Source organism: Megalops cyprinoides, chromosome 2, assembly GCF_013368585.1.
Source record: "Megalops cyprinoides isolate fMegCyp1 chromosome 2, fMegCyp1.pri, whole genome shotgun sequence".
NCBI classification, from domain to species: Eukaryota; Metazoa; Chordata; class Actinopteri; order Elopiformes; family Megalopidae; genus Megalops; species Megalops cyprinoides.
Genome location: NC_050584.1, coordinates 22,610,001 through 22,621,044, shown reverse-complemented (window position 1 = coordinate 22,621,044; position 11,044 = coordinate 22,610,001). Strand labels below are relative to the sequence as shown.

Below are 11,044 nucleotides of genomic sequence, written 5' to 3'. Positions count from 1 at the left end.
ATATATGGTATATGCAGTTCAAATGTTAACCAGTCTGCTACAATTGTACAAATATATTTCTTATTTACTTAAATCAAATATTAATGTAAAAAAAATGTATCTGTACTTATCACATAGAAAAATAACTATAACATTCAGTGGTCTCTAAATAGCTATTGCAAATTTACCAATACTGAAAAAAAATACTCTATGGATTGTCTCAGCACAATATAATAGATTGACTGAATTTCAGTTCATCCTCAAATTTATCAGTACACAACGCCATGCAGATGCTGCCATCTTAATACATCTTAATAGAGTGCCAAATGGAGTTAAAAGGTGACAATCCCCAACTGAAAAGAACATCCTTATTTCAAACTAAATCCATCTGCATATTTACTTATTGACATTTTCACTGCTGAGGAATAACTGCATTACAGTCAGACATTCTTTCCTTACATAAGGTCAAAAAAGTGGTAAACATAATATGTTGAAAGATTGACTGTGGAAGGTTGCGCGGGTTCACGCAAACATCACAAGTCACACTACAGGCTGATCTCCTGAGTGAAAGTGCAACTGAGCTCTCACAGCATACATGGCTGGCAGGGAGCCATCAGAAGTACGTTGGCGATTGTCTTACTGGGGTATCCGGCCGCTGCCCTGTGCAGGGATTGTCCGATAGAGCTATAAACACAACTCCCTGAACAGGGTGAGAAAATGGGTGTGTGTTTGTGTGTGTTTGAACGCATGAATATATGTATGTGTGTGTGTGTGTGTGTGTGTGTGTGTGTGTGTGTGTGTGTGTGTTTCAGTGCTTCTCTGCTATCTGAGATGAGCTCTGTAAAGGCTGAGTGAGTGTCTAAGTGAGGGATCCTGCTCCATGCAGAACAGCAGGTCCTGTAGGCTGACGCGCGTGATCCTCTGGATGGAAACCTGCTTCGGAATGGTGGGGGAAGAGGAACCTAGAGCACCTGGTACCTGAAAGAAGAGAGACAGAGAGAGGGAGATGTCAGGTAACAAGGGTGCCTGCAGAAAAGGAAGAAGAGTCATTCCTGGAGTATGTAAACCCCAACTGGTTTGAGTCTGCTGCAGGACAGGGATTCCCCCATAATGCTGTTGGCCAGGCAGTAGTTGGGCAGACAAAGCCACTGTCTGGCATGTGAAGTATCATTTTGACATTATGGTGGAAATATCCACTGTAATGCTCGAGTTGAGCCAGCACCAATGACTAGCCATCTACAGCTTGAACATGTGCTGAACTTTACAGTGATTGGTATTGAAAGTCTACAAATCCAGTGTTCATTTTGAAACATGACTGGTTACTCCTTACTGGCCTTCAAAATAACAAACAATAAGAGACAGCAGACACAGGCAAAGAACCAGATTATAAAAAGTTATCAGCACCAGTACATAAATGTCTTCCTTTTCTATTGTGTTGTGATGCTTACAATATTAAGTCTGCAAACTGCAAGGGCAACTAAAAACTACTGTATTTACAGAGTGCTAAAGTGAGTGAAATTCAAAGTGCCTGGCAGATAATTTCATCTCGTTCTTGTTCAGTTTGTTTCATATTTAATGGGTTATTCACACTGACAATCGCATTTGATTAAATGTTAAAAGCCGCTCTACACATTATTCTTTTCCTTCAAGCTCTCCGTTTTGGCATGACAAATGACACCCACAATGCAGAGCCTTCCTTTGGTCACTGAAAAGTACAAAATCCCGAGAACGCCTGCAAAGGTGCTGAGACAGTTAAAACCTTTGCGTTTATCGCAGCTCAAGCTCTTTCATCACACCTTCCTGCCTTGCTGTGATGAAATGTACATCCTGGTTCAGAGGAGCAAACATGATTACATATAATTAAGCGAAACCATAAGCTTCATATAGTTGATTGCCTGCCACCCTTTAATACTTTATGCACCAGGCATGCAGTTACATATAGGGTGATTAAAAGTAGCTATCCTCAACTTCAGCCCAAAGCATGTGCTAAATTATTATAATAAATACATTTCTGGAGTGGTTACACCTTTGAGATGAATATTCCTCAGTTACATGAATTGCTTGTTCTCTCACCCCACCCACCCCCCCAAAAATCAGACTGCAATGAATCTAAGTGATTTCACCCATCTCAAAGAAAAAAAAAGCAAATGTATAATAAAGTGAGAGTCTGTGAAGGCATGACCGACAGCACCTTTCTCACTCACAGTAGCAGCAAGCCCGGGGGGGTGGGGGGTGGCTGCTGAATCCTGACGCCAGCTTTCATATTTAAACTAGCGTACTATCACACCTATTGATGCTGCAGCCTTGGGAAGAGGTGCCCGCTCCCCCTGGCTGCAGATGCAGATAGTGAGTGGTGCTGGGAGATGGGGGACTGGTGGGGTTTGCCCCCCCCCCGACTCCACTACCCCCCGCCCGCCCTCCTCTCCACTCCCCACAGCTGCACCCTCACAGATCCGGGCCTAGCCTGCAGCCCTATGGAGAATGCATATTCTAGCCTTCGGAAAAAAAAGGAAAAGGGGAAAGAAAAAAACTTCAGGCACAAATGCTGCAAGGCCATCTGGGTAATCTTGTTCAAAGGCTTTGGGTAACATCTGCAATTTATATAGGCAAAAACTAGCACTTAATTTCCATACCTACCAGCCTAAAGGAGATTAAATTAAATAAACCAAGAATTAGAAACTAATTAAACTAAACCAATACAGAGTATTCCACATTTATGTGCTTTTGTTCTTTTTTGAACTTCTTCCCCCCAGTGTACACCATTATTGACATAAATGGTGTAGAGGTTTAAAGAAACAAATTAGTTGCTGGTTAAGGATGATAACTTGAAAAAAGTACAACAGTTAAATGTAAAAAGGGCCATTCAATCCAAAGGAAAATTTGTGCAGTACATAAATCAGTACAGTACAGGGTAATCTTCTACACAAGCTGCACACTACTAAAAACCTGGATGTCTGAACGTTACAGTGAAAGAAGGCCATAAAAGGACTTTTATAGGATGATGACCACTCAATAACATTGCCACCATCAAGCCTAATATCCAAGACATTTAGGCAAATTATGCATAAATTAAGAAAATCCCTACAGAAAGAGTAATTTTTTGTTCCTGAGGACATAAATACATGGCTATATGTTTATGCACATAATACATGTGCACTGGGAGAGAGATCGAGGGAGAGGAGGAGAGAGAGGGAGAAAAAAGGAGAGATGTGCTCCCCCTGCCCTTCCCCTCACATGCCATCTTGTCGCTGGCTTACTTTATGCCCAGGGGCCTGTCTCATCATGCCTGCTGCGTACAAATGTGGCAAGACAAACCTGATGTGATCGGAGCCTCTGACAGGCCTTTCTCTGCTGCCTTTTGTCTTTCCGCGGTGCACGCTAGAAGCACACGCCAACACTCGGCTAAAAAAAAATGTACGCTCAGCGTCAAAAGAAAAAAAAAAGCCTTTCCTTAACTTATGAAACTGGAGACTAAATATGAAATCCAAAAAAGAGACAAAATGGAAATCTCTCTTTTAAAGGATGATTAAAAAAACAGCAATAACTTGTGTGAGCAGAGAGCTGGCAAAGACTAAAAAAAAGGGACAGCCAAAGTACGTATCATTTGTGTTGCAGCAAGTCCATTTGGCACACAGTCCAACCAATGAGGGTGTTTTTTTTTTACCCCCCCCCAGCATTCCCACTTTAACCTTCAGCACACTGCATATTTACAGGCACGCGGAGCGACAAGCTTGGCGTCAGTTTCACATCAAATTTCTGAAGCTGTGCGTAAAGATTGTAATGGCCAGCAGAATATGCACATTAAACAAAAACCCAATATTGTATGCCCCTGTCACACAGAGAGAGAGAAAAAGGCCTGGAGCGTTATGGGGGAGGAAGGGGGGTCAGATACCGCAAGACAGGAGCATCTCAATGGGGATTAGGGTCACTTGGATACGCCTAGTGCCTTATTACACCCCCGAGGGGGGATGGGGGGGGTGGCCATCTAATGATAACCTAAACCACGCCTGCCCCATTTCAAGAATGGACGCGAGCCTTACCCCCGGTGAGGATATAAACCCGATATCTCAATCTCGAGCCATTACCTAAACACCAGCCTCCTTCTGGCACTGCGTGTTTACAGAACAGGCAACTGCACACCACACTGATGGAAAAAGTGGACCATGACTGATGGATGTGGTCACATGTGGGTCGTTGTGTTGGGGACATGGGGGGGACCATTTTGGCTGATCTGGTAGCTAGGAAACACTCTGGGGAGGCATGTAGCTAAAAAATTCTTTGCATTTTACAGCAAACAAAATGAAGTGTGTTGGTACTGTAAATGCAGGGGTGCGCTACCACAGCTGCCATTTCTTTCACCGCTTTCAGCCCTATAACGGCACAGCGAGATTGTTTGAAAGAGCGTCTGTTTCGTCCTCTCATCTTGTCGCCTTGGTCACACAAGACCCCAAGGTGCTTTGTCTGTCCTGCCTCAAGCTTAAAACGTACTGTAAAGAAAAAAAAAGAAATATGTGACACATACAATATAGCTGGCATCCTGTATCACTGAACCCAGAGGGAGGGTTACCTTGTGTTGGTGCTAAAAGAGAGAAAGCTGGATGAATGAAGACACAGGACTGGCTTGGCCCCCATCTCAAAGAATTGTATAAATAACGCTTTTCAGAACATTTGGGAATTGGTCCTCAACTTAGGCATATTCTCTGAGGATCAAGACTCCATGATGGAGTCCATGTCCCTATCTGGCTATTCTTTCAATGGTTTGTGAACAAGACTATTAGGTACTTGGGGAATGTTCTTTGCAGCCAGAATATTCCTTTAATATTAAACGGCCTCTCCAAATCTGACTTGATTAATATTAATGTCAAAGTAGCTTATCAAAGAAGTACTTTTTTCATATCATGGAGGGGAACCTCATTTCTGTAGATATATTTTACAATAAACATCTGAATTGTATTTACTCATCTTAAAAGGGGTATAGATTGATGGTCCTTCATGACATCCATCTACTGTAATATAAATGATCTACACCAGCAAGGGAATACAACAATGTTATTCCCCTCTTCTTTCTTAACTGGTGCAATGAAGTCAACGGATAGATTTGGAAGAATACAATGAGGGAATCAGTAGATCTATTAATCATTATTGTGCCAGCTGTCCAAACCTATCAGATCCAGTGTGCTTATACAGTGTACTCTTACTACCAGACGTCAGCTGTCAGTAAAATTCAATACTTTCAAACCAGCCTTAGTACCGAAAAAGTACATAAACATTAAAAAAAGAGAGGTTTGTGATTTGCGAGAGACACTAGAAACACTGACCCCTCTCAAACACGGCGCATGAGACGCGCAAAGCAGCCCTCCCGCTCTCATAACTCAGCCTCGCCGCACCAATATTTGCTCCAATAACCCCGGCGCGGGATTGGTGAATGCAGAAGCTGCCGCCGACCAACTGGAATGAGTCTCTGGGCCAGTCACTGATGTGTGACAGCACTGCCCTCCGGAGGAGCCGGGGCCTATTCGCTTTGCGCCACACAGCTCCCTCTCTCCCTCTCCCTCTCTCTCCCTCCCTCCCTGACTCCCTCTCCCTTTCTTCCTCCATTATCCACAATTAAATCCTTGGGCTATGGCTTTTATTGTAAAAGGTACCCTCTTCAGGACGGGCATCTGGTATCAGGTCTCTGAATCGCTCCTGTTGGAAATGAAGGTGGATGCAGGGGGAAGAGCAGAGGGTCTTTGAACACAATCACAAGTGATGAAATGTTAGAATATGAGTACATGGTTGTGCTTAAAAAAACTAAATAAGAGGCAGATTGTGTGTTACGACCTTTAAATGTGACTGATTAGCAGAAGCTCAAAGTCAAGCAGAACAATGACTTGGTCGAAATGATGAACAAAAAAAAGCCACTGTAGCTACAGAGAGCTCAGTGCAATATTTTTGGTAACAAATGTTCAGGTCCAGGAAAAAAATGCCTGCCCCCCCACCCTGAATAGCCGTGGCCTGCCATTTCATGCAGGGTAAAAAAAAAAAAAAAAAAAACAAAAAAACAAAAAAAGCCCCCCCCCCCCAGATCAGACCGTGCTCCCATCTCCTGCTCTCCTCCAGGCCGCTCAACTTCACAAAGTGAGAAGGGCACCAAGCGTCCCCATCCTGCGCAGAAGGTCGGAGTTCACGCGCGTCACATGACCGCCCCGGGTCCCGTGGAGAGGGGCTGCTCGCCGGCGCAGCTGCCAGCTCAGAGTTGAAAAGGAGGTCAATTCAACAGGATGCAATGGAGGGGGCCCCGGGCCATGTTCTAAATGAAACAAAGACCCCTGGGGATCCGCACTAACCCAACAGCGACGTCCTTTATAATTCTCAGGAACTTGAGGGAGGTGAAAGTATGCTTTTTATGTAGTCATTAGCCTAGGAACCTTTTATAAAAAAAAAATAAATATCTGAGAGAAGGGAAAAACCCCTCCAGCACTGTTCAGCACCAAAATCCTTCACCTTCATCTCTCACAAAAAAGAGAGAGGCCTCCATCCTCTCTCTTTCTCACCTTTTTTGCTTTTAATTAAGTTTTTTATGGTACATCAAAAGCATGCTGACATGAACTAAACAGAGTAGTAAACTCAGTCATCTTGTTTTTAACATCATAAAAGCAGCGCCTTTCACAATTGAATTTTGCAGTCATCTGTACGTGTGTGTGTGTGTGTGTGTGTGTGTGTGTATGGTGGAAGGCAGGGTGGGGGCTTACAGCGGGAGGGAAAGAAGCAGACGTTTGCAAGTGAAGGTAGGAACATCTCATTAAATAAAAAATAACCTTAAGAGATGCCCCCAGGAGAGAAATCTCATTAACAGGTTTCGATTCCATCTTTCAATACTTTTGTTAAAAGTGCCAGAAAGTGTTCAATTAGCACCTGCATCACCTCTTAGACAAAAGCATGGGGAGAAGACTGTCAAGCCAGAAAGCCCCACTCACCAGAGCAGAGGCGCTAGCGTAGCCCCTCGCCCTCTTTTGGGAAAGCGTGGCTTTAGCGAGGCTCTTGCCCATGTGTTTAAAATTTTGAACACATGCAAGTTCCGCAGGGCAGGATCGAGCCGGCTTAGCTGATACCCACAGCATGCGAAACACTCACCGTTACCCAGAGGGCATGCTGGTTTTCCCAACCTGCACGTATGCAAATAAGGAGCCTAATAAAAAGGAACGGTCCATCCATGCTCTATCAGGGACTCCTTTCACTCATTAAGGTGAGGATCGTTATTCTCCCTGTACAGTTTACAGTAGGAGGACTGAAGCTGCAGCCCATTGCCCAATGAGACGCTCTGTTCCACTTGTCAGAGTGGTGACACTGGATCAATCTTGTGGGGGAGCTCACTTTCTGCTTCAGTGCAATTACCATTTTTCAGAGTCAGGCTGTTAGAAACGGGACCGCTCATATCTCACAGCTTCATAATCACGTGGGTCAAGAGCGGAGATTAACATGTGCCAAATACCGAGCGGCCGCCATGCTGTCGTGGCCAGACCTCCGAAATGAATCGTGCCGAACGGCAATTATATGCACCTCACGCTCATCCACTCAGTCCGTTTTTCCAAAAAGGATGAGCGTGAAGCCTTGGGGAAAAAAAATAAAATAAATAAAATCACACATTACAACTCCACTTCCCGTGTGGGCTCCTGAAACAGCAGGCCAAATATCCCCCCCCAAAAAAAAAAAGACAAGGGGCCTTGTGACCTTCTACATTATTGCGCCAAAAGAACTGCAGGGCAGAATCTTTCCTGTGAAAGTTTGGAGTGTGAAAAATAAGCGCTGTGCCGCTAATGCTAACTGAAATGCATACCAGTGTCAGACATGAGGTTATCACGTTCGAATTAGCAGAGCCCCCCCCCCCCCCGTCTCAGCACTATGGAAATGAAGGCTACAATAATCTCACTCTCACGTCAAAGGGCTCATCTGAAGCCATTACACTACATGCTTAATCTTTACCTCAAGGTTACATGAAAAATAGGATGGTGGTATTATATGAGAGTTTGTCTCTTGTGTTTTTAAACACCAAGCTCTATATCGCCTGAGGGGTGATTTGAGACAACGCTGGCAGGCGGTATGTAAGGTACATGTCTTCATATCCTGCACCATGTCATTGAGTCTACCCAGCTGCATTTACATTCATGTTTACCTTTGTCTTTTTGGCACAACAGTTAATGAAAAGCCAGACAATTTGTGTAATTACAAAGTACTGTACTGGATTACAGCATTAAGTTTCTACCACAAGCCATCACAATGAGGGCCTCTCCCCCAAGCTGCCCCTTTCTGAAAAACACACACACACACACACACACACACACACACACACACACACACACACAGTCTCTTTGCATTTTAAATCTCTAGCCAAGAGCAAGCAAGCCAATCTTCCAATCTGAAATCTACTCACCATCTACATGCTTGCTATTGGCTGGAGATTTAAGACATAGAGAGACTTTTCTCTGTGTGTCTGTGTGTGTGTGCCTGCGTGCATGTTTGTTGCAAAACCCTGTTAAAGGAAAGGGGTCACAAACAAGGCATCACAAAACAGCCAATCTTTCCCTAGCTCCTCACACACTTTTGGGTGAGATTCTAGGCTAACTGACCTTGAAAATGTTATGCTTTATCAATCCCCAAGGCTGTAGCCACTGGTAATACCTGTTAGTTCAAAACTGGACCTTTGGAAAATGTCATTGTCTAGAGCTGCCACACAAGCCTCAAGTGTCAAACATACACTATATTAGGCCCATATTTTGCCCATACATGGTCTAAGAGATATTAATGCATAGAATGCACCTAAACTAGAATAACTTGTCCTGAGAGTTTAAGTATGTTTGACCAGTGCTGTATGAAAGCATCAATAGCTTGGAACTGGCCAGGAGTGAAAGGAAACAAGACAATGAGAGGAACATTTCCAAGAACCAAAATAAGATAATAATGATTCAAACCTTTGATCCTTCATCTGAGTCTAGAACCAAAAGAATTTCTATGAAAAAAATACATTTACCTGCAACTCTCTTCCCTAGTTCAATGTAAAGAAACTTGCAGAACACAAAAGAATTTTTTTGTTGAAAACCTTCTGTGGATCATAAAGCAGGTCATCAGCTTTGATTTGGGACCCTTCAAGCAGCCACAAGGCCAATGTCACAGAATAAATCAAAAGAACGCATGACAACATGTACACTGCATCTTACAGTGAAACTGTTCCAGAATGAGCTGAGTCAAAACAGAAAATGAATCTGCATATTCTGAGTTTACAATCAGTTCTGTGGTCTGTTGTACACGCAATATGACCCAGATCCATTTTTGGGTCGAGCCACCAGCAAAAAGGTTTTAATTTTTTTTTTTCCTGATCAGTCAATTAAATTAAGAATCAATCTGTACATCTGGATGATTAATACTGAAAATATATTCGTTCTGAAAAATGAATCAATATTCACCTGGAATAGTGTTTTTTTACATTACTCAGTTTGAGGTTTTTTACATTTGAACTAATATGAAATTATAAAGGTCAAGCAGCAGGGTTTTGGTTACAAGACAGGTCTGTGAAAGTGTTAATTAGACACTCTGCATTTCACTGCTTGCATTTCACGTCCAACATGTGCACACGCACATGCACACGCACACGCACACGTTATACTATAAAGTTCATAACAGCAATAGATTCTAGAATTTCTATTACAAAAAATCCAGCATGCTAAAAGTCCTTGAGCATTCTGCTCATCTTGCATGTTGCCCGTTCAGGAAATATTGCTGAGGATCAGGTTATTCTCACCAACTAGTTAATTTTTTCATAACTTAAGGGCAAAATGCCTCTCAAAGCACTCCTGCATTCTGCTTTTTGAGCAGAATGTCCCTAAATTCTCAACACACAGCACTGCAAACTGCTTTGAAAACATCTATGGCTGCAGACAGATTTTATTATTTTACATGCTTATGGGAATTTTGATCCCACCCGCAGTATGCATGGAGGTTTCCATCACTGGACACTATGAAAAACTAACCGATAAAAAAATACATACCACAGTAACATTTTATTATGAATACTGACTTACATATACTGGGCAAACTACACTTATTGACAAAGATGAATATTAAAATGAGTGACATTTTTCATGTCTGCTAAATGACAATAATATAACGTAACATAATGCATTCCTTTAATGCATGAAATTCACACAAAGCCAAACTACAGTAGCCATGTTCGAGCACCCGTGTGCCTTGCACTTAAACACAAAGCCTCACTCCCAACCCCCCTTTGTGCTTTTCAAAAGCGGCCATGATCTTGGCTTTAGCCGTGGGCCATGTCCTTGGGCGGGGAGCTTGGGGGACTACTTTTGTCCTAGAACTTTCTGTCCTGCTCGCCACTCGCTGCGAGGACATGGAAGAGTGCCAGTGCGTGTAACTTCGCACCTGTGATCTCCCGTTTCATTCCAAGCGGCGCCGTTCCAGAAGGTGGCACGGCGCGGTATTAGGTTCAGCGCTGCGGGCTTTCGCTCGGGCGTCTCATTGGAAAGGCATGCCTCAAAACAATATGGAAATTTCGGTGTAATTCATGCAAGATGCCTTTTCTTCTGCCACCAGTCCAACGCTGCCAAAAGGACTAACAAAGCCGTTGCCAAGAGTACTTCAGAATGATATAGTTTTTCTCTCTCTCTCTCTCTCTCTCTCTCTCTCTCTCACACACACACACACACACAAAAAGCACTGCATGCCATTTTGGTAATGATAAATATGCCATCACCCTGTCTTTTCAATACTCCACCAAACGTACGACAATTCCCTTATTTATTTATTTTTTTAATCCCTACTCTTCCCCTTCACCTTTTCCAACAAAGCTTGGGATTACCAATTACAATCCAGCCCCACGGCCGTCCTGCCAGGCCCGGGGAGATAACACGCTCATGCAAATGAGTGGCAGTGCTGGGGAACTGGGGATACTGGCACAAGCATGCCACCAGTCACAGAGCCCACGGCGCACGCCGCGCTCCCCTAACCGACAGCCTGCTTCCTGTAACCATGGCGCCTCTCAACCCCGCTGTCAGCCGCCTCGCTGTCGTCC

General features: G+C 43.6%; 1 protein-coding gene across 1 annotated transcript in view; it reads right to left on the bottom strand.

Moving 5' to 3' along the window:
* Window positions 1-774: 774 nt before the first annotated feature.
* The window catches only part of taf4b (TAF4B RNA polymerase II, TATA box binding protein (TBP)-associated factor), a 36,694-nt gene continuing 26,424 nt past the window's right edge, over window positions 775-11,044 (bottom strand). The window contains exon 16 of the mRNA XM_036518238.1: window positions 775-957. Coding sequence (XP_036374131.1) covers window positions 802-957 — 156 coding nt within the window. The 3' untranslated portion in view covers window positions 775-801. The remainder of the gene's footprint in view (window positions 958-11,044) is intronic.